The 24,784-nt window shown below is 42.3% G+C and overlaps 1 protein-coding gene across 1 annotated transcript in view; it reads left to right on the top strand.

Moving 5' to 3' along the window:
- The window catches only part of ANTXR1 (ANTXR cell adhesion molecule 1), a 244,980-nt gene that overhangs the window by 54,307 nt on the left and 165,889 nt on the right, over nucleotides 1-24,784 (top strand). The window contains 5 exon segments of the mRNA XM_004277021.3: nucleotides 4,258-4,339; nucleotides 4,898-4,931; nucleotides 6,191-6,270; nucleotides 8,832-8,900; nucleotides 10,316-10,396. Of these exon segments, the coding sequence (XP_004277069.1) occupies nucleotides 4,258-4,339; nucleotides 4,898-4,931; nucleotides 6,191-6,270; nucleotides 8,832-8,900; nucleotides 10,316-10,396 (346 nt within the window).

Raw genomic sequence — 24,784 nt, 5'->3', positions numbered from 1 at the left:
ACTAAGATCCCACATTCCGCAGGGCAACTAAGCCCGTGCACTCTAGAGCCCACGGGCCACAATGAAGATCCCGCGTGCCGCAACTAAGATCCAAGGCAGGCAAATAAATAAATAAATAAATAGAGTTTTTAAATGACCAAAGATAAGACCACATTTACTTTTTTTGTTCACATTTACTTTTGATGCCCAACCTCCACCCCCTTAATTGTCAGAAATTAGCCCCCAACCCCATAATGCCCCTCAGCTATACCGAAGGGTTTCAGGGTGACACCTCTGTGTGCTCAGGAATAAACCTCAGTTTTCCTGTCCCAGCCTCACTCTCATATCCCAGCCTCACCCTCATGCCACCTTGTTTGCTGTTATCCTCATGAAACCGCCAACCTGCAGGGCAAAGTTGCCCTCTGCCAGGTGACTTCTAATGCCACCCTCCCCCTCCCTTTGGTGGCCTCAGTTGGGGACTCCGCTGTCATCTTTAACCCTCCTTCTAATGCATAGATGTATGCTCTTTCTCATTACCAAATGATAGAGTTGAAATTAAACTATGGCTTTTAATGGAATTTATTAAAATTGGGGGGAGGGGGTACGTAAAGAGGTACAACACAGAGAATGGTCTATAACCACATGGACCCAGGCCTTCCCTACAGTCAATTACTACCAGGTCAGCTCTGCCTGGCCACCGTCCACATGGCCAATGAAGCTTATTTCCTCCTCCCACCTCTTCAGCAAATATTTGTTGAATGTCTATAATGTTCCAGGTACTATAGCAGACACAGAAGATATAGTGGAGACCAAAACAGACATGGCCCAGCCCTGATGGAGTTTAAAGTCTAGAACTGAAACAAATGAACAAACTAAACTAAAGTGAACAGATAATCACATAACAAATATTATTAGTTATAAAATGACCTAAGTGCTATAAAGCAACAATCGTGGGGTGCTATGTGCAGTCTAATTGAGGGAGCTAATTTGAATTGGGGAAGTCAAATGAGGCTACTTTGAGCAATTGATATTTAGGTGGGGATTGAAGGCTGGGTAAGAATTAGCCCAGCGAAGAGCTGGGCAAAGAGCCTCCCCAGCCCCCAGGCAGCAGTGACTGCAGGTGTGAAGGATCTGCTGGAGAAAGGAGCTTAGGAAGACCAGTGGGACTCAGGTGAAGGCAGTGGGAGCAGAGCGGTGCAAGATAAGGCTGTCGAGGAGGCAGAGGATCCATCCCATGAAGGCACTTGAAGGTCATGGTGAGGACCTGAGGGGTTGTTTTGTTTGTTTTTTTTGTTTGTTTGTTTGTTTTGCGGTTCGCGGGCCTCCCACTGTTGTGGCCTCTCCCGTTGCGGAGCACAGGCTCCGGACGCGCAGGCTCAGCGGCCATGGCGCACGGGCCCAGCCGCTCCGCGGCATGTGGGATCCTCCCAGACCGGGGCACGAACCCGTGTCCCTTGCATCGGCAGGCGGACTCTCAACCACTGCGCCACCAGGGAAACCCAGGACCTGAGGTTTTATCCCAAGTGTAATCAATGGCTGTGAAGGGTTTTGAGCAGGGGAGTGAATGACATGTTTTGATCCATATTTTAAGAACGCTGTGGCAGCCATGTGGAGATTGAATGCGGGGGGGGGGGGGGTGAGAAGGCAGTCAAAAGACAGCCAGTGACTTTCCCAATGGTCTAAGTAAAAAACAATGGTCGCCCAGACGATGAGGTTGGCAGAAGAGGTGAAGAAGTGTCAGTTTCAAGGTATGTTTAGAGCGCGACCGATGGAATCTAATGTTATATTACGTACGGGAGCAAGAGAGAGGAGAGTCAAGGTAGAGGGGGTCAAAGAAGGCTTCTGGTTTCTGATTAGGGCAGCTGGGCACGTGGTCTGATATCTGGGCGCTGATAAGACAAGCAGACAATAATCAGTACATTTCCCAAAGTCTGAGTTACTTGGTCTTAAATATTCCACCTAAGAAGCATCAGCAGCCTGGGCCAGGGACAGGCTCAGGCTAAACCCTTTTCAGTTTGTCTTTTAAAACTTCCAACCTGGCAATCAGGTCTCACCCATGACCACCCCATTACATCAGTTTTAACAAAAGATTAATTCTGCATCAGACTTCCTCTTTAAGCAATTACCAGAATAAGCCAGTAATAAACTTTATACATTCATTCATTCATTTATTCAAGAGAGAAACAGTTTAATATAATGACTGAGAGTAGGGCATCTGGGTTGAAATCCCACCTCTGCCACTTAGTAGTGGAGGGGCTTTGGGCAACTTTCTTAGCCTCTCTCTCTGTGACTCAGCTGAGTCACAGAGTCTTTATCTGTGAAATAGAGATAATATTAGTATCTACCTCAAAGAGCTATCATAAGGCATAAGTGAATTAATTACATGTATTTTTCAAACAGAGCTTGACACGGTATAAGTACTCAGGTAGTGTTAAACATTGCCACTGCTGTTCATTAATTCAAGTTTTACTGAAAACTGCCCACTGTCTTATGCTGCTTGGCAAAGTAGAAAGCCGGGCAGATTTTTTTTGAATCAGGTAGATTTGACCTCAAGCCTCTGCCCTCCTACTTAACTAACCTCTCTGAACCCAAGTTTTCTTATCTATAATATGAGGTCAATAATACCTACCTTGAGTGGTTATTGTGAGGATAAAATCAGAAATCTTTGTGCAGGGTCTTGTATATAATGGATGTTCAGTGAACATGAGGTTCTTTCCCTGCTCAAAAGAAGTTTCCCCACTTAATTTATTTTTTTTAATTTTGTAATAGATCTTTATTGGAGTATAATTGCTTCACAATACTGCATTAGTTTCTGTTGTACAACAAAGGGAACCAGCCACATGCGTACATATATCCCCATATCCCCTCCTTCTTGAACCTCCCTTCCACCCTCCCTATCCCACCTCTGTAAGTCATCGAAAAGCACTGAGCTGATCTCCCTGTGCTATGCGGCTGCTTCCCACTAGCTAACTGTTTTACATTCGGTAGTGTATATATGTCGATGCTACTCTCACTTCGCCCCAGCTTCCCCCCCGCCCCCCGCTGTGTCTGGTCTTTGTTGTGGCATGCAGGATCTTCATTGAGGCATGAGGAATTCTCTCTAGTTGTGGCGTACAGGTTTTCTCTCTCTAGTTGTGGCACGTGGGCTCTCTAGTTGAGGTGCATGAGCTCAGTAGTTGTGGCACGAGAGATTAGTTGCCTTGAGGCATGTGGGATCTTAGTTCCCTGACCAGGGATCGAACCTGCGTCCCCTGCATTGGAAGGCGGATTCTTTTACCACTGGATCACCCGGGAAGTCCCTAGGGTGTTGCACCTTTTATTGACTTTCTATTGCCATGCAATTTCACAACTCTGTAGGCCTAGAAGATAACATGTAGAAAATTGATAGTAGTCCCCACTTAATTTAAATTGTGCATCTCCACCCTCGGCCCCTAAAGAAACCCCAGGGTGAGGAGGGTAATTTCAAACGCTTTATGGGCTCATTCATGAATGAAGTTCATATTCTTTTTCAGAAACTACACTTTCTTGCCCTTTTCAGCACAGTATGAAGCTATTTAATTGACAGGAACATGAACGTGGACATTTTACATCTCTGAGGGAATGGTCCACAAAGATTCTAATTGGTCCCCGAACCTTCACGTTTCCCACTGCTATCGGACCCTTTCCCAATACCATAACCCACTTCCTCTTCCTGCCCCACTACCACCTTGAGCAATCAAAGTAAGAAAACATGGGCACCAGCCCACAGAAAACACTCTTGGTCGTCCTAGAAAGCATAGATTGCCTGGGTCTTTATTTTCAAAGCTGACTACATGGTTTTCTCTGGCACAGCTCTTCTGATGGCAGCTTGCTCCAGATGCCTGCCCTTCCTGCCTGCGGTCCTTGTGGTGGCCTTGCCCTGGGTTCTTAGTACCCACCTTTTTCTGGCTCACATGAGCCCTTTGCATCTTGATATAAAGTTGCCTAAGAAGACAAGTCTTAAGACTCGTTTCCAACGTAGAATGAAAACTTTGTCCTGTTCAGGGAATGGAAATTTTTCACCTGCACCTGGAGATTCCTGAAGTGTCCTTTCCCTCAATCCTTGAAATCTCACTTATTCTATACTGTGGCCGACCCTAAATGGATAATTTACTAGAAAGACTTTCCTGCTATAGGGTTTTGGGGGACTGTTTGGGCAATATAGACTATCCACAAAGATAAGCAGACTAAAGCATGTGACTGTCAACAGCAAAATAAAAAATGCTCTAATAAGACTAACAGGGTGTCTTTGGATTTCAGGGAACAGATCCGTCAAGGCCTAGAAGAACTCCAGAAGGTTCTGCCAGGAGGAGACACTTACATGCATGAAGGATTTGAAAGGGTAATTTTAAAAGAGTTTTAAACTCCAAAAGAAGATTGTGATGTGGAAACATCAACACAGGGATGGCTGATGAGATGAGACACACATATTAAAGGAACTGAATAACACCCAATGGCAAGAGTGAAAACAATTTTCCATAAGTGTGTACACGATAACTCCATCCAAAAGAGCCAAATAAATGAAATTTCTTCCTCCTTCCCTGACACTGATGAAGGGTCTCTTAGCTAATGCTTGGCCAGAACTCATGAATCATGCCACACACAAGTCCTCTCTATTCCCAAGGTAACCTTTTCTATATATTTCTTCAGAGGTTGAGACAGAATTGCAATGACTTCAGGCTTCAGCAAAACAAGTCCCAGTCTATGAGAGGAAAGATATTGATCCAGGGTAACTTCAGAGGATATCATCCATTGATATTTGAGTGAAACCTGGGTGAATTACATAAAGAATCAAGACTGACCCAACACTGTGGATCCAACACCAGAGATCACTGCCCACCATGGCATTTGTAGTAGCAAACAGTGGCTATATGTCTAATGGCTCTTTCATGTTTTTCAGGCCAGTGAGCAGATTTATTATGAAAACAGTCAAGGTAAGAGTATATTCCTAATTACCATTATGAATTTTTTAACTTTTTTCTGTGTTTCCTTCTGAAAAAGTGCCTCAGTAATTTCATGTTTGAAAAGACACAGGATATTGCCTCTAATCCTTAAACACAGACTTCATCACAGAGAAGGAATGCGTAGAAAGATGGCACGAATGAGGTCAAATTCTACTGTCCTGATGATTCCAAAAAAAGAAAAAGTTATTTAAAAGTAATTAAGATCTCATTATGGGCTACAGTCTGTAATGCTCATGAACAGTTTTGCATGTTGAATTCATTAAGTTAATACATACTTGGAGGGGTTAGTAAAGTCTTAGATTTTTATGTCAAATTTAATTTTCTTGTCCCTCTCTGAGCTCCAAGCCTCTTCATTGCTGTGATGATTTTAGATTAAGATACCAGTTTGGCTTAAACTTTCCTTCATTTAAGTGGGAAAAAAGGAATAAAATGTACTTAATAGCATGCTTAGCACAGAGAAATAATATTTATTATTATTATAATTTTAGCTATTATTACTACCCTGTCTTTCATGGGTAGCATTTCTTTATCTGAAGCAAATCACTTCAAAGACGTTCAGTATTAGAGTGGGGATTTTTCTCCCAGGCCTGTGGAGGTGTCCACATCCTCTTTTGCTCTAAACTGCAACAAATAGGTCAGACCCAATATCAACAGCAACGCTTGTTATTATAAAGACACCATCATCAATGTTACTGGAAGTTTCAAAATCACTGAAAGAATTCTAGTAGGTTTTGCCAACTGCAAAACTAATACTTCCAGTAATACTTCCAGTCAGCTTATAAATCATGATGACTGTTACTCTTTGCCAAACTCTTCAACAGATGTTGCATATGTGGTCAAGGACAGCATGTGAGAAGGACCCCTGAAAGGCTCAGGTGGTCGAGTTTGCCCTTGGGCCTTGGCGAGAGTCATGTGGACTGTTCCTAGGAAATAGTCATGTTTGATTCACTGTAGCTACTCCCAGCTATCAGTCCAGGAACCATTTCACCAGGTTTGGCCTTTTTTTAAAGATAAGACTTGGAAACCCAGAAACAAAACATATTCCCCCTTAGAGTCTGTCCCACATTCTTCTTCATGCCAGAGCTACTTCGAGTCCCCAAAGAAAAGTTGCTGATTCTCACAATACTGACCTTGGGTGGGGGAGCCGCGAAGAGACAGACTCCCAGGGCCGAGAGGGGTTTCCCTTGGTGCAGCGGGATGAACTGAGTGGGTCTGTGTTGTTTGAGCAGGATACAGGACAGCCAGCGTCATCATCGCTCTGACTGATGGGGAACTGCATGAGGACCTCTTCTTCTATTCGGAGAGGGAGGTAAGCGACGGCCCGGGCCTATGTCTGACATGGAAACGGCGCTTCTTCCTTCTGAAATGGGCTGCAGTCTTTCCACTCGGGCAAAATGTTAAGTGTTCTTTGTAAAGTCCCTGGATAAAATAGTGTCCCATATGTGAAAGATAATAACAGTAACTCATTTTTAAAGTGAATCTTCATGTCTCACACCTGGTAGGTATTTTTCCCTTTTCCACAGATTTGCATATTACTCTGTGTTTTAAGGGACAAAATATATCTGCCATGCCTTTCTCGAAAGCAGTGTTGAAATACCATATATAACTTTTCAACAAATCCATTGGTACTATTTTTCCTTCATTTCTACTAAAACCAGGAGGGAAAAGAATTACTTGAAATATGCGAAAGCCAATTTTGTCAAAATGTATTAATCACTGAAATTCTTCCTCTAAGAACCAAAGCTGAATATTAATTGTAAATTAATGTAATTGTAAAAAAAGTAAATTGTAATCTCTCCTTCAGTATTTCTTTTTTCCTTTTCTTTATGCCCTTACAAAGCACTCCTTAAAGCAAGTGAAGGAATCCTCTCTAAATGAAGCTTTCAGTTTATAAAGAGATTCAGAAAAAGAGGTTTATCTAAGAGTTGAAAAGTGATGTTTATATTTAGGAAATTCTTTTCTTTCCAATTTCACATTTGAGCTATATGTATATGTGGCCCCAGGAAACCAGTTCACCATAGGAATGTACTGAAGCCTCATTAGCGACAAAGGCTCATTCAGGCCAAGTTAGAAAGAAACACAATGAGGAAAAAGACAGGCAGTGACGGAGGGAGATGCCAGCCTCTGGAGGAGGAATCAATCAGAGAATTACACTTATCTCAAGGTCTTGACTACTATTTCATTTAAGTTCAGCTTCCTCCACAAGCAAGAAATTGATATGCATTCATTCATTCATTCATTCGTTCCGTGCTAACTGAGAGCTTGGCCTGTACGGGCGCTTTGCTAGACACTAGAAACACACTGGTGAGTAAGACACCATTGCTGCCTTTATGGGCTTTACTGTGTAATACTGTTCAGCTTTTTGAAGCCTCTGTTGGCAAAGGGCATGAGGAAATTAAGTTGGTAAACGCATTACTGACCCCCTACCCTAACTTGTACAAAATACACAAGGGGGAAACCCACAAGTAAATATGACAGAGGCTCGCTGAGCATCTAGGAAATAATATATTTCTATGCTCTACAGTTGAAACTGTAGGGAATGCAAAAAGGCTTATTTGGATGCTAAACAACCATCAACTAAAGTAAAAACCCTAATAAGGAAATAACTGAATATAAAATAAACAATAGGTGTCAGAGGTTTAAAGTAGAGGTTAGTAGAAAAGAATTCTAGGTATAGCACACACAAACTTGGAAAAATATTTGCAGTGCCAATGCCAATAGGACGAAGGTGTCTGAAAAAGAAAGATAAAGCTCAAGATATATAAAGAAAATGAGCCTTTCCATTTTTGATGATTCTGTATACAGCCCAACTAGAGGAGAAAAGCCATAGAAGTCGTTGCAGAGAAGGCTGGGGCTAGACTGTACCTAAAAGTTTCTTTTATCCTGAAAGCAGCAAGAAATATTTCTAACATGAAGGAAAAACGCTGTATGTTTCTGCCCCTTCTACAATTCAGTGTTAGTCACAAGTGGGTTTGAGTACTAAGAGAGGGGAAAATGGGACGCGATTCAAATCAATATGCATATATTGAGCACCTACTGTATGTTTACTGTCAATGATTTATTAAGTTTCTACTGTATATACCAAGGATTTCCAATTTTTGTTTTCTCTTCTGAAACGAAGAACCTGGAAGAGCCTGTAATAAATCAGATATTAAAATCAAGCCAAAATCTGGATATTATTCATTAGGTTGCCCTCTCAATACTTACTTGTAGAGAAAGTCGTGGGTTCACCCACTCAAATATGGACTTTAAATCCCATACCATTGACCCAGTGTCTTCTCTGGGAATAAAAAAGGCCATATTCATGAAGGTGCTGACATTGATGAGTATCTGCATTGTTCTACGCCTCATGTGAGGAGCTCTGCATTTATTTTCTCATTTAATGTCCAAAGTACTTTACAGAGAAAAGCCAAGTGTCAAACCCAGGTATGTTGGATTCCAAAGGTCACATCCTTTCCGATAGAGCACGCTGTCACTACAAAGGAAGAACGTATGTCAATAAAAATCCATCAGAGGAATAGAAAAGATAATCATTTCCCCAGAATATTTAATATGATGTATCTTAGCCTACAGTATCCTTTTCATCCCCCCGTCATTCAAAGCTTCTCATCAAGACTCTACTTCTATGGATCTTCCTCAACACTTCCCATTAGACTAATCACTCCCCTCACATCCACCATATTGCATTAGAATGTGATGTTCACTGGAGAATTGGCTCTTTGGGGACAGGGATTGCCCTCTCCCTTGTGGTACCTGGCATATAGTAGGTGCTCAGTAAATACCTGATCACTGCAGTTAGGCTGGGTGATCCAAAAGGAGTACATTTGCCACTGCTTCTCTCTCTAAATGTCTTTTCTTTCATTGGCCCAGGCTAACAGATCCCGAGATCTTGGTGCGATCGTTTACTGTGTGGGTGTGAAGGATTTCAATGAAACACAGGTATGAGCATGGATTTCCTCAGGTATGGGAGCATACTCAGCTTGTGAATGATAGAAAACATGCAGTCGGTGCAGAGGGTGCATCAGCAGCATAAGTACCCATTAGATGGATGATTTTTCCAGAACTGCTAAGCAGGGAGGGAATTATTGGATGTGTGAGGGATGTGAACTTATTTGCTAATGTGCTTGAGGGTCTTCAATGCAGACCATCCAGGCAGCATCTTTTTTGGTTGACTTTCTTAGTACATGTTAAATTGCCAGGAGGTCAAAATAGATCGAAATTAACTTGGAAAACTTGTTGGTTTTTTTTTAAATTTAATTTGATAAATCTGATTTTCTTATTTAAATGGCAAACATCCCTTTTTTCTCATTAAAGGTTCAATGCATTTCAATACGCCCCAAAATGGAAATAATTGGCCAGTGGGCAAAAAAAGTATGTCCAAGTGTTCACAATAAGCAAATTGTAAAAATGTGTTAGCAACCTAAATAGATGTACTTCCATGTACTTCATAGTTTCTTTTTGTTCTAATAACATTGACAAAGTTCAGGATATGTTGTTAAATGAATAAAACAGGGTTACAAAACAGTATGGGAATAGTATGAGTGTACTTTTTAAAATAAAATGTGTGTATTTGTATAGGAAAAGTATGAAAAACCATATCAAATTAACAGTAATAGAAAGATGATGGATGGATGGATGGACAGATGAATTATTAATAACTTTCTTCTTTTTATTTGAACACTCCTGGTTTTTTGAAATTTCCCAATGATTGTGTATTACTTTTACAATCAGTAAAAATCCTGGCACTGACTGACTGTGGCAACCACAGCACTAGACAGAGTCTGGGAGTAGAAAATCTCCGCAGATCAGTTTCTCCTTTCTCCAGTCCTCTGCTCCACAAAGCAACCAAACCAATCGCAAGGGTCCTTTCCTCAATGAGAAGTTTAGGTGAAAGATAAGGGTCCCCATTCATTGGGCTCGCCCAACACCAAAGCTTGAATTTATTTTTAAAGTTGCTTTGAAAGGAAACTTGAGTCTGTTTGATTCGAATATAGTTGCCAACAGAAATGTGGTTGAATGGGAGAAAAAGAAGCCAATGGCCTGCCCCCAAATCCATAAATACATCAACCCAGGCCAAATGTTCATCTAGCTGGGCAATCTTACCGCTGGTCCCAAGGAGACAAGTATTAAAACAAATGTAAAAGCTGGAACCGACCCTCCGGACCCGCTCCAGAGTAAGTCCCCTGGAAATCTCATTATGACTGAGGGCTTCTCAGTGAGGTCCCTGAGCCCAGGCAAGCCCTCAAGTTCCTGTGGGTTTTAAAAGGAGATGGAGGCCCCTGGACCCAGTGGCTTTCCTCAGTTCTCCACGTGCAAGCCTGACACATCTCCTTGTGCGTTTGCTGTGTCCTCAGCTGGCCCGGATCGCAGACAGTAAGGATCACGTGTTTCCGGTAAATGATGGCTTCCAGGCCCTGCAAGGCATCATCCACTCAGTGAGTAGAGCACTTCCTCTGAGAATGGATACCCGGGCACTTTCTGCCCCCTGACCTGCTGTAGATACCCCAGTTCCATCTCACTAAGGCTGGTGTTCTTCTACATTTCTTTGTATATCTTTATATCTGTCGTGTTTCACGTCTCCATCCTGCCGTTCACACATGTTTCTTTTCTCATTCTCCTGTGCCAATTCTTTACCCTACAATGGAAAATTAAAAATGGAAAGGAAACTTGCTCTGGCAGCGAGCCAAACTTCAGGCAGTTCTCATACTGGAAGGACTGCAGCTGATGCCGTGCACTTGACCGACCTCAGCTTTCCCAACCGTGACTGAACGCAAGCTGCTTTCTGAACATTGCAGGCTCAGCCTAGATCGCTTGGCCGTCAGAGGCACTTTCGACCAGTGGTTTTCTATCTTGGCTGCCCATTGATGATTATCTGAACAGGATTTTTAAGATCTTCCCAGGTGATTTTAATGGAACCACTGCATTAGATCTATAATCCCCAAATAGGAAGGTTTCTTTTTTTTTTATATTAAACTTTTATTCATTTCATGAATGGAACTTACCTGGAGTCACAACATAGATTCTTTTTTTTTTTTCTTTTTCTTTTTTTTGTGGCCCTTTGGTTTTTTGGTGTTTTTTTTTTTTTAATAGTTGATTTACAATGTTGTGTTAGTTTCAGGTGTACAGCAAAGTGATTCAGTTACACACATACATGCACACACACACACACACACACACATATATTCTTTTTCAGATTCTCAGATTCTTTTCCCTTGTAGGTTATTATAAGGTATTGAGTATAGTTCCCTGTGCTATACAGTAGGTCCTTGTTGGTTATCTATTTTATGTATAGTAGTGTGTATCTGCTAATCCCAAACTCCTAATTTATACCTTCCCCTGCTATCCCCTTTGGTAACCAGAAGTTTGTTTTCTATGTCTGTGGGTCTATTTCTGTTCTGTAAATAAGCTCATTTATATCATTTTTTTAGATTCCACATATAAGTGATATCATATGATATTTGTCTTTGCCTGGCTTACTTCGCTTAGTATGATCATCTCTAGGTCCATCCATGTTGCTGCAGATGGCATTCTTTCATTCTTTTTCATGGCTGAGTGATATTTCACCCTCATTGTAAAATATGAGGGTTTCAACGTTCCCCAGAGTTTGCACCGTCACCAGCCCTCTTTTTCATCCCATCCTGGTTTTTTATCATCCCTTTCCTATCAGTGAACAGGACCTGGCTTCCTGGGCCTCTCTTTTCTACCATCCATCCCCAGGCTAGGCCCTTGGTCCAGCTGGAATATTGGAGGATGCGAGTCTTGGAAACCTCAACCAGAAGGCCTGTGTGTGTGCTGCTCCTATAATAAAGTCCAGGGTTGCTGAAGCCTCCATCTTTAGGTTTGGGGACCAGGCAGCCAGACAGTGGTCTCTCCAGTTGGAGCTCACGAGGCTTCAGACTTGGGATCCAGGATGCAGATTCAGAGCTCAGAGGATCACTGTCCTCTTAAGATGTCAGTGGGGTCTTAAGCCAGGTTTACCCATCAGGAGCTTGGGATCTGCCCAGCTCCCGCAGACTGACCTAGGAAACCTCCAACCTCGATGTGCCTCATGCTCCCTCCCCCTCCCTCCAAGGTTTGCTTAGAACCGCAGCAGAGTGGAAAGCAGAGTAAGAAGTAGGAACTTTGGAGCTGGTCAGCCCAGAGTTGAAAGGCTGACCCAACAGCTTACCATTTATAGATCCTTAGATGAGGTATTTCGCTTAGTTCCATATTTGTATAAGGGATTAATGAGAAGACACATGTCGTAGACTTGTCTGAGGATTACAAGAGATAACACTAGTGAAAATACCTAATATTTTTCCAGGCACATAATCAGTCCTCAAGACATATGAATTATTTCCTCTTCCATGCCCCTTCACCATCATATGAGAAACCTCGGTGTCAGCTTCCCTCCTCACCCTCTAAATTTTCTTGCATATGCATAAAAATCACCTGGGGAATCTTGTTTGCAATACCCATTCCCAGGCCCTATCCCCAGGAGCTTCTATCTCACAGTCAGTATGTGATGGAGCCTATGAAACTGCATCTTTTAAATCTGCACGTTTTAATCAGTGCCCCAGGTGTTGTACTTTCACAATATTGATAGATGGGACCTTACGTTTTCAGAACTGTGAAAAATAATCCCACCCCAAGTTGGGAGATCCTATCCTAAATATGTCCACGTGACAGTCATCTTCTTTAAGATGTGTTTGCAAGGAACAGAAACACACTGAAACCGTCTTAACCAGAAAGTGCAAATTATTGAAAGGATGGAGACGTTATCAGTGCCAATTATGGATCCTCAGGTGAGGGACCCCTACTGTAAATAAGTTCTGGGGTCAGTGTGGCGTACTTGACAGTGTAAGTGACAAGAAATGTAATAACCAGGTGAAACAACACCCAAATAGTGATTTAGATGGACAGTTAACAGCAGGATTGGGGCCTGACCATGAATCCTGTGGGAGCTCAGAGATGGACTGTTCTGGACCGGAGCCTTCATGAGAAACTGGGGTAGAGGATGGGTGATGGGTAGCACCAGAGAAGAGATGGCATGACCTCAGCCCAAAGACTGGAAAAGAGCAAGCATATTTTTAAGACAATAATAATACCTATCTGTCTAGTGGGAGAGTTTGGATAAAGGAGTCAGGAGTAATGGGAAATAAGCTGAGACATTGGGTTAGAAGCAGATTGATGGGAGCCTTGAAGGAACTTTGACTCCAAATTAGTGTAATCACTGAAACATTCTGAACGTCTAACAAGTAATATTTAAGAAGAGAATCTGATGGCAGTGTCCCTATATAGAGAAAGGAGACTGGGGAGGCCCAGAGGCAGGAACCCAGGCATGAGGCTACTGCAGAAGTCCTTTCTTCAGATGGCTGGGTTCCAACAGGGACAGCTCTTACCTGTTCAAAGGTTCTTATGAGCCATGTGCCACATTATTTAACAGCTGGTTCCTACCCAAATAATTTGAGTATTTTTTAATCTGCATAAATTGTTGTTGTCCTTGAATATTTCAACCTTAGCAACTCACCCAAGCTCAACATGAACCCAGATGTTTGTAAAACTCTCCCTACCCCCAATGGAAATCACCCCAAAGATGTTTAAGAAATTTTAGTGAAACAGTCTTCCAAAAGGGGGAAAAAATAATTTGAGACTCCAAACTTTTAGCCGAATGATAGCATTCTTGTGAGCTTTTATCTGGGATTTATGCTAGCGGTTTCCATCCTTCCAATACTTGAAACCCATGTTTATCGCAGTTGTTAATTCATTTGCCTGGACAGGAAAACAGGGACAAGCACAGCACAACTCGTCTTTCTCAACTCAGACAGAAATAATTATGGCCTGAAAGTTGGTTAACTAATTTTAAGAAGTAGGTTCATTTCTCCTTCTGGATACTGAAAAGAAAGCTCTTGTTTCCTCCCCCCTCCCCGCCACCTCCGCCATCTAAAGCGTCTCTCCAGCTTTTTCCCATGGACGTTGTTTTGTGGCTGGTTATTTGCTCATAATAAAGTAGGACTGGGCTTAATTATCCAAAATAGGAGTGCAGAGCAGCGTTCAAGAGCTCAAATAGTTCATGAAGTTTTAGACCCATGGTGACCTTCCTTTATTATTGAGGTGTAGTTGATCTGCAATAGACGTTTCAGCTGTACAGCATAACGATTCAATATTTTTATAGATTATACTCCATTTAAGGTTATACATTATTTGCTATATTTCCTGTGCTGTACAATATATCCTTGTAGCTTATTTATTTTATACATGGTAGTCGTACCTCTTAATAGTGACCTTATTTTTAAATCCCCAATCAAGATGCAGGGGCTAATATTTATTCATTCCTCTAATACTCATTGAAAACGTTTTATGGTAGACTCTGACCATTTGGTTATAAGTAAGCAGGTAGACACCCTATCCTGGTGGAGCTTATAGTCTGGTGGGAGGGACACATAAAAACAAGTCAATAAATAAATATGTATAATTATGTGACACATGGTATATAAGAAGTAACATATGACTGAGATTAAGAGTAAAGTTGGAAAAGAACTCAGGCCCCTGTGCAGAGATAAGCTGAAGGTGAAATAGAGTTGTTCATCGAAAGAGCATGGATACAACATTCTTGTCAGACCAGAACCCTAAGATAACAGAATGAAAGAAGAGTAGGGCTTGGGTGGAAAATGACAGAAGATGAAGGAAGCAGCAAGCAACGGCTAAATCATGAGGAGCCTTGAAAACTCTGCTATTTTACTGTAAGGGCAGTGGGCAAACATACCGTATACAAAGCCTGACAATGGAACAATCATGCTTGCAGTCAAGACTCTCAGGGAATCTAGAGGTCATGGCGCTTTATCCAGCTCCCCTTTGGATAATGAATAAATAAACACTCAGGACAAGTAGTCATGAGGCCTGTGAAGAAGAAGAAACATTACTATGATTTACTGAGCATCTTCTTTCTACCAGCTCCTCTGTTAAGCATTTCCACAATCACTCTCTGAAGAGGGCCTTATTATCCCCATTTTACAGGTGAGGAAACTGAGGTGCGGGCAGTTAGATAAACTGCCCCAAGTCTGCCCACTCATAATGGTGGAGGAGGGAAGTCTGGGTCCAGAGAGCCTGCTGTTTCCACAATACTGGGCTGTGAATGTCTGAGGAAGTGGAAAATCACCATTGGATTATCAGAAGCTGATTATTCAAGGCATGGATACATCAAGTCCCCGGATTCTCTGCTTCCTCAATCTGATTCCTGTGTTTTGGTCTTCTTACTATTCCTCAATCCTTTCTACTTTAAGGAGGAAGTACTTATGTTTCAGATTTGCATAACATGTTATTTTTCAAAGTGCCTTCACTTGTTTTCCATTTTAGTCTCCCATCAGTGGGACATAGGAAAAAGGCAGAAAGAAATCAATGCCTGTAGATAACTTATTTGGGGGCCAAACATTGTTCCCTTTTCCCATTTAATATTATCCTAGTTAAAAATCACAACAGCCCTAGGAGGGAAATATTCCCATTTTACAGATGAAGAAACTGAGGCTCAGATACCCTGCACGAGAGCACACAGCTCTAATGGGGAGATCAGGGTTGGAACCCATTTCCATGACTCCAGAGCCCAGGCTTTCTCCCACCTCTATTTCCTTAGGAAGGTAAAAATAAGAAAAGTCATCATTTAGTGAATTCTTAGGCGCTAGACCCTGTGAAAATCACTTTACATAGTCATCTCATCAAATTCTCACCACCACCATTTAATGTAGATATTATTACTCCTTCTAGAGAAGCACATACTCTAAGGACAGAGAGATTAGCTAACTTGTCCAAGACTACACAGCAGTGGGCGGTGATCCGGAATAGACTCAGCTCTGTCTCTAAGGTCCATGACAAGGTGACCGTAGTGCTCTAGTGAATGAGGTGGGTAGGCCAGGAAGCAGCTCCGTTTCAGAGAAGGGGACCCTGAAGACCAAAAACGTGAAATGACTTGACACAGTTCACACAGTTAGAGCAAAGGCAAGACCAGAACCCAGGTGGGTTCTCTGATCTGAGGGTACCATGGGTGGTGGGCAGGAGAGCTCTTTGCCGCTTACTATTAGGTGGAGAGTGCCTCTGAAAAATCTCAGTTTCTGCTCAATGGATGAAATTCCATCATCATGAGAAGCTGGCGACTTGACACAGGCTGAAAGGAACGTCTTCCCTTCCACACTCGCTCAGGACTCTACCTCGGAGGACAGAATTCCTTCTTGCTTTTGCAGAATTTGGTTGATAAAATAAGACAAAATTTGGATGGTTGGAAGATTGGAGCCCTTTAAGCCAGTAAAACTGTAAAGGAAGAAACTATGCCTTTGCCTTTCCTTATTGTGGCTTCCTCGGGGAATTTCCATTGACCACAACTGGTGAATGTAGCGCCAGCCCTCAACTGAAAATATGAAGCAAAGGTCCAGCGAGGCTCCTGGGTCTTTGTTTGCCTTTTCAAAAGTGCTGCAGGCAGTGAAATGGGAACCTACATGAAAGCTGGGTTTGGATAACCCTGAAATGGGTCTGCAGCTTTGAATCCCAACACTTGGCCTGGTTACCGTGATGCCAACTCCTCCCAGCTGTCCCCACTTCTTGTGCAATGAAGGGCGGTACCTGGAACCAGGCACACTGTCTCTGAGAAGGAGAACCCAGTCACTGGCACCAAGCCATCTCCATCTAGGAGCATTTCCCTACGATAAATATTTAAGCCTGCGTAGGGCTTCCTATTAATGCGAGGGTGAGTCAGCGCCTAGAGCTTTCTACATGTCTGATCAACAATAAACAAGTATTGGGCAAACATGACCATATTTGCAAGGATTTCTTGCAAGTTTTGGCACAAACATCCTGTTATCAAGGAAGCTTTAAAATTACTGAAACTGAGGAATGAATCTATTCCATGGTGTATATATATTTATTTATTTATGAAAACCATGTCCTGTGCTGATTTCTCCCTTCCACTCATGGGAAGGTGAATCATGGGAAGGTGAAAGAAATGGAGCCCCTGATCCAGCCCTGGTGAAGCTTTGACAAAGGCAAAGCCCATCTTCCTTGCTTCCCTCCCATCTACTCTTCCAAGACCCCACGAGGAGCTGCTAAGGGTTTTCCTCAAATCAAAATCTGAATCACATTCCTATAGTCCTGGAAAGTACCTGAATTTACTGAAGCAACTCTCTTTCCAGGGCTAGCAGAGGGGAAGGCCCGTTTCAGCAACAGCCCTTCTCTTAATCAGCCTTATTTGTGGTTGGAAGAACCCATCCTTATTTGTGATCGGAAGAAACCACTCTCTCCTCCTTTGCCCCATCTGAATGCCTTCTCGAGTTCTGTCTCAACTTCAAGGCTACGCTCCTGTCCTCTCTTCTCTGAGGAGCCTGCCTTGGTCTCTCCTACACCTTGAACTCTCCCTGCCTTGAACTCCAGTGGCACTAATTGTTGGCATCACTTGTTTGGCACGTGCCTTTCCTCCTGGTCAGACGCTGAATTGTGCAGTCACAGAGACCGCCCCCTTTGTCGTATTCCCCGTGGTGTCCAGTGCATTTATATGCCGGGCTGTGCATATGTGTTCATTGTAAAGCAGGGCAGAGGACTGCAGAGTGTTCGGACCTGCACTGCACCACAAGTGGGCAGTTCTGTGGCTCCGTTTCTTGTAAAAGCCCGTTAGTCCTTCCCCCACCCTCTTTTCCAGGACCATATCTATAAAAGATGGCATTTTGTGCCCCATTCACATTAGCAGGCCTGGAAACATAAATAGAATCAATTGTTGTTTCTGTAGTGGGCAGAAAATCTTTTTAAAAAATCATTTGCCTCAGCAGTCTTTAATTAGACTCAGACTTTGCAGGCATTCGGGCCAGGCATTTCAACTAAGCTATTTTTTCTATTTGGCTTATGAAATAGTCCAAATGTAATTTTAAAAGTCCCATTGCTTGAATAGGCTACAAAGATTGCAGAGGGGCACGTTCAGTTAATCCTCAGGTCACCCCACACCCCTCCAGCTCCTTCTCCTATATCTAGGAATCTGTTAAGACTCATTGTAAAAGCAAGAGCAGAATTTAGAACAAAACCCAGTGAAACGCTGCAGGGTTTAGCTCCCAAGGAGGGCCACTGACTTTGCCAGTATTCAGCAGATCAGCGAGCTTCTCTTACTAAATAAACCACGTCTCGGAATTCACAGTTATCTGAGCTTTCCTTCTGAAAACAGGAGAGGAAAGTGGTTTCACGGAATAAAAATGAATTTCCTCGGTTTCAGAACCTTGTTTGTCCTGTGCTTCTTCACACCAGACTCTCGTTGAGTGTGAAACTAACTGAGAGAAGAGTAGCATTTATTTAAGTGAGCTGGGTGCCCCCCTCCAGACAAAAATTCTTGTATGTTTTGAGGATGGGCTTTATTATCTAAAATTCAGTAACTTCTTAAGAATGTCTTTCTTGCATGTTGCAATATTTATTTGGTATAATGTATGACTGTAACATAAAATCATATATGAATCCCAGAAAGATGTGTGTGTGATAGTAAATTTTTATTTTAAATTCAGATTCTGTAGAACTGGATATGAATCTAGGATAATGTCCATAGTTAATAATAGATATGTCTATTGATTTTAAGTGCAGAGTGCATTTTACTTAGGAAAGGTGACTATCTTTTTTTTTTTTTCAAAATTTTATTAGAAACCAAATAGTTTCAAAATTCATGGGGGCAACATTGGCAGTCCTGAAGGCATGGGTGAGCCAGTTTTGGGTCCCGAGCTCCCTGGCCTTTTGTAAAAGCAATAGCCTGCAGGCTTACCCAATGTGCATTCTGCCATAAGCTATATTAGTGTACCTGGGACCCTGCGCCCCACCCCCCAAACATATACTTTTACATTTTTCCCAAATAAAGGGGTCAAGGCCTTTTACACAGCAGGCCCATCTAGACCTTAGACATGGGAACATGATACATCTACAACGTCATTGTTTAAAAAGATAAGCCATTTAAAAAGATGGAGGTGTTGAAGTAGGCCTCCTGGGAAGGCAGTCCCCAAAGACTTGATAAGAAGAGGGAGATGTTACAAGACGCTGAACATAGCCTTGTATTCAAAAGACTATAAAAGATTAATTTAAAAGATTTAAAATTTAATTTAATTTAAAAGACCAGAAAAGATTAATGTAATAAAAGATTATATTTACAGGGAAAAAGAAAGACTGATACATAATATACTAAAATGTCAGTTAATGAAGCCATGCAGAAAGTGTGCCGTTTATTTATTCAATAAGTGTTTATTTAGTGCCTACTATGTGCTAGATTAGGCCTTGTGGGTACAGTGGTGGATAAAAACAAATCTCCTTGCCTTTATAGAGGTTATAGTCTGAGGAAGATAGACAATGACCAAACAATCAAAAAGATAAATATATAATTATAAACCACAGTGAGTCCTCTTAGCAATTTATACTAAAATGTGAATTAATACAGAAATATTTCATTGGTAGACTTAGGTCACAAAATCCATACTGGATTTGGAGGGTGACTGGGAGAGTGAGGTTAAGGAAAACTCCTAGGTTTTCATCTTAGAGAACTAGAGAGATGTAATTGGGCAATAGATAGTTAACCACCCGTGGGCCAGCCTACTTCAAGCTCCAGACATCTTTGAAGCAGAATGTACCCTTCACAACAAGTAAGACACTAAGAAACATGCTGTCTAGAGATGTGGAAGGAAAAGGACCCTATACTATGAATGGATAAAGGAAACTGGTCTTGTATTAACACAAAAAGTCTTCCAGCAGGAAGTGGCCAAGTAAATGAAGACCGATACTTTATTAGGGAAGGAGGCAGAGCAGTTAGGGGGAAAAATATTAGGTATGCTTATGGTAAGGGAGGGATTCATAACAACTCTATGCAAATATTCACAATCTTTAAGTATTCTTGAGAAATCTCTGCATAAACTCTGAACTTTATGAAAAAGGACTTTAGATTTTTAGAATCTATATATATATATATATAAGTTTTATATACAACCTGGACTGGTTCACAATGGATTTCACTTTTTCTTTTTAATAAATTTATTTATTGATTTTTGGCTGCGTCAGGTCTTATTTGCTGCGCACAGGCTTTCTCTAGTTGCGGCGAGCTGGGGCTACTCTTCGTTGCTGTGCGCGGGCTTCTCATTGCGGTGGCTTCTCTTGTTGTGGAGCACAGGGTCTAGGTGCGCTGGCTTCAGTAGTTGTGGCACGTGGGCTCAGTAGCTGTGGCGCACAGGCTCAGTAGTTGTGGCACACGGGCTTAGTTGCTCCGTGGCATGTGGGATCTTCCCGGACCAGGGCTTGAACCGGCGTCCCCTGCACTGGCAGGCGGATTCTTATCCACTGTGCCACCAGGGAAGTCCGATTTCACTTTAAGTCTATTAAGCAGCCCTTATTACTTGGCAAAGTTCTTTTACATCTGCTGCCTCTTTTACTCCCCCAACACTCTCGTGAGGTGTGCAGGAGTGTCACTACCAGTAACAACCCATGTACTTACAATAGAGTTCTTTGCAGATTTCAAACATGCTTACCCATATATCTTCTTTTTGAAATCTGCCCAAAAGGTAGCAGGAAAATATTATTAGCCATCTTTCAGGCATTTTCAGCAAATAGGACTCAGCAAGGGGCCAGTGGTGGGTGGTAGGATAGAAGCAGATATGAGCTAACCATCTTTGCCCGAGAGTAATAGCAGTGGTAGCAGTAATAACAGTGGTAACAGTCACAGCTACCATTGTTTGAGAACCGAATATGTGTCAGACATCCTACTAAGTGCTTTACTACTAAGGTTGTTCTGAGCACATTTCTGGTGCCTTGTTTTCATGAAGGGCACTTTTGGCTGATGGCCCAAGGTTGTTAAATACTATTTCTTGACCAATCCCATCTGTCTAGTTCTGTCTATAAAACAAAAACCTTGTCAGTTTTCCTTAATCTCACTCTTTTCCTCACTCTCTAATCCAATATGAATTTTACCACCTAAGTTCTATTGATTTTACAAACTAAATATCTCTGCATTCATGTCTATTACTCATTTTACCACCAGACAGCCCTTTGAGGTGTTTTTCTTGTTCTCATTTTACAGAATAAGAAACTGAGATTCAGAAGTTTAATAACCTTTCCAAATCCTCATGTCCAGTAAGTGATAGGGCTTGTATTTGGACATAAATCTATTTAAAGCCCAAATCTATTTTTTCTGTCTCCAGAGCCCAGGTTCTTAAGATTAAAACTACCATTATTTGAGGACTTCCAGGCCCTGTGCTATGGAGTCTGCCTATATTATCTCATTTAATCTTCCCAACTGAACAACCTCATGCAGTCGGCGCTGTTCTTATCCCACTATTACAGATGAGGAAACAGAGACTCAGAGAGGTTATGGAACTTGCCCAAGGTCACAGTGCTCATGAGTGAGTTGACTCAAGCAATTCGACTGCAATTTAGTTTAATACTAAACTGTTAGTATGTTAAACTGTTTCCCAGAATTGGAGTTCAGACTAGTTAAAGGACTTGTCAAGGACCACAGGTCAGGTAAGTACAGGACCAGGGGCAAGACCAGGACCCAACTCCTCACATTGGATCATGCTTGAGGCATGTGGTAGTCTTAGCCAGTCTCCATCAGAGGTCAGTTAGACTATCACCTCTGACGTCGCCCCAACCCTGTGTGAATTCTTTCCACTCGGTCTAGTGATTTCCCTTCATCCATCTCCCAGTGCTGTGTCTCTACCTCCTCCATGGCTACCAGTGCCCAGGTCGGGGAGGGATCCTCTGCCTCCCCACCCCCATGCAGCCTCCAGGCCCTAGGCTGATCTGCTGTCTGCTGAAGTTCGGACAGACTGATTACTGTACAGTCTGGGCTGCTAATAACCAAAGGAACCCCCCAAATCCACCCCATGCCATTGTGACTTCCTACCTTTTGAAACCAGACATTTCTAACTCATAGAAGCTACAGTCCCAGACAAGTCCTGCCCATGCCCCTCACTGATAAATTTTACTCCATTGGCTGCAATGCATCCCTTCCAGATGTTTTAAGTTAAGATTGGGAAAGCTGTGTTTTTACTGGATTGAATCACAGCCCTTGGCTGAAATTTTTTGGCCCTTTATACACTCCTTAGATTTATCAGCTAATTGCAGACACTTTGAGAGAATAATACAGCATGTGTTTATTATGACAAAACCTGTAAGTGTGTCTTTGTGGTCAGAGATTCACGGGTGTTTCCTTTACTCACCCCTGGCTAAGTGTTAGGGTTGGTTCAAAAATGTTGCTTCACGGGCTTCCCTGGTGGCTCAGTGGTTAAGAATCCGCCTGCCAGTGCAGGTGACATGGGTTCAAGCCCTGGCCCGGGAGGACCCCACATGCCGCAGAGCAACTGGGCCCATGCGCCACAACTACTGAGCCTGTGCTCTGGAGCCCGCGAGCCACAACTACTGAAGCCCGCGCGCCTAGAGCCCGTGCTCCGCAACAAGAGAAGCCACCGCAATGAGAAGCCCGTGCACCGCAACAAACAGTAGCCCCCGCTCGCAACAGCGAAGAGTAGCCCCTGCTCACCGCAACTAGAGAAAACCCGTGCGCAGCAACAAAGACCCAACACAGCCAAAAATAAATAAATCAATAAAATAAATTAAAAAAATAAAATGAGTGGTGACCTCCCCAAACAACAACTCTACAAGGGCTGAGTCACTTTAAAAAAAAAAAAATGTTGCTTCAAAGTCAGGAACTTAACATGGGTGAAGATTTCATTTATGTGTTTTGATGGAGTTTGGGGAATGGAGACAGGATAGATGGGATAGCCCAATTTTCATTCTTGGACTGTTGAAATCTTTAGTTGTAGATGATAAAGTGATTTATAAAAGGAGACAGAGGAATTTTATTTAAAACATAAAAAAAGCTTTGTGTCGTTCTAATGTCACTGTTTAATAAAGTTCTCCATATGGGTTAATTCTGGATCTCCCAATGTGGCCCTATTAAGAGATTTATGCCTGAAGACATGCTGAAGGGCGTGCCTGCCTCTCTGAGTTGTGGCAACCAGTAGCTAAGGTGGCCCTTCAGGCAGGAGGAGCCCAATGGCAGCAAACTGGGGGGAGAGGGGAGTCGACTGTCATCACAGCTCAGATAGGGCACTGGGGTATGAGTCACTGGCAAGGATCTGGATGAAGATTTTGGCAAGCCCCAGTCCTAGGATGCTGCTGCATCTGAAGGACCAATTGACCACTGGAAAGGCAGGATGGAAAAGCCAGAAGCAAAACATGGATGTCCAGGATACATCCTTGGGGTCCCTGATCCCCAGTCAGAATGTCAGTGAAGGGCTCAGAGGTGATGGCAGATCCTTGGGGACCAGGGAGAACTGAGGCTGCACCTATGTTCGAGATGGACGGTGACTGGGTAAGCCAGAGGGAGAAGAAAGAAGGCAAACACTGACAAAAAGGAACAAACTGCTTTGACTGTGGAATGAGGTAGAAGCTGAAAACAGATAGAGGAATCAAAATACGAAAATGCCTTTAAATTGTAAAAGAATCAGAAATAATGGCAGGAAAAAAATGTCAGCTGGAAATCTGGATTTTAGAATTGTCAAGAAAAAGAAATACAGGCTGCCCTCTGTATCCGTGGGTTCCACATCTGCAGATTCAACCAACGGGGGATCAAAAATATTGGGGGAAAAAATCCAGAAAGTTCCAAAAAGCAGAACTTGAATTTGCTTCGTGCTGGTAAATATTTACATTAGCATTTCCATTGTATTATGTATTAGAAGCAGTCTGGAGATCATTTAAAGTATATGGAAGAATGCGTGTAGGTTATATGCAAATACTCCGCCATTTTATATAAGGGACATGAGCATCCTCTGATTTTGCTGTCCGCGGGGGTCCTGGACCAATCCTCCTGAAGATAGGGAGGACTGTGCTGCTTCTTATTACTCTCAGGTATAGAGAATTACCTAAGACCCATGGTTGTGAGGGAGCCTGTTTCAGTGACTGCATTTGAATGTTCTGTCATCTGTACATCAGAGAACAATTTTCTCAAGCATGTCGTTCACTTCCTTTCACAATGCTTCTCTATGAGGACGCCCAGATTTCTCTCTGGAATGGGTAAATATTATCTCTTCTGAGAAACTGGTTTGTTTTCATTCTTCAGATCGAGAGTCTCATAAATATTGTCTGCCCTTCTCATTTGCTACTAGAAAGCTTAGAACTAAATTCATGAACCACTCCTAGCAAGGAAGTAAGCTCTTAATAATACATAATCAAAAAATGTATTTTTCTATGCTATTCTCACTCCTTACTTCATCTTCCCCTTATTTTCCCTTTAATCCATTTCCTCCCCTGTTGAATTTATTGTATTTTATTTGATTGTATCTTGTGGTGTGTGTGTCACTTAAGCTGGAACAAAGAAGCCTATATAAATCAATACATCCATACAAGTAAATGGGTGTTTCCCAATGCTAAAAGATGCTGTTTTCTTTTATGGACTTCACATTTTACTTCACTCTTAATTCCTTTAACAAATGCCCCTTTCATAAATAGAGAGAGAGTTTCCTTCAGGCCTCTGAACCATCTCCATTTCCAAATTAAGTAAAGCCCAAATAAAGATACTGCCTTTGCTTGGTAAATTAACTCAGTGTCCTATACTTGTTTAAAATGCTTGGTCGAAATTTTAGAATCATTATGCAATAAGAGACGACATTCAGAAATGGTGGAGAAAAGCTTGAACCCTACCAGTCAGGTACCCTGCTTTTGCCAGAAGAAGCCTTCATTATTAATTCCCTGTGCGGTCCTGGGGTCCTCCAGACTCTCCACTCAACCCTACAAGGCTCACTTGGGCGGAAGACTACATTTCCATGCAAGTAAGGTCCTCCTGAAGAGCGAGGCACAGC

Source organism: Orcinus orca, chromosome 13 (assembly GCF_937001465.1).
Source record: "Orcinus orca chromosome 13, mOrcOrc1.1, whole genome shotgun sequence".
Lineage (NCBI taxonomy): Eukaryota > Metazoa > Chordata > Mammalia > Artiodactyla > Delphinidae > Orcinus > Orcinus orca.
Note: the sequence above shows the minus strand (reverse complement) of the source record. Positions and strands in the feature narration are given on the sequence as shown.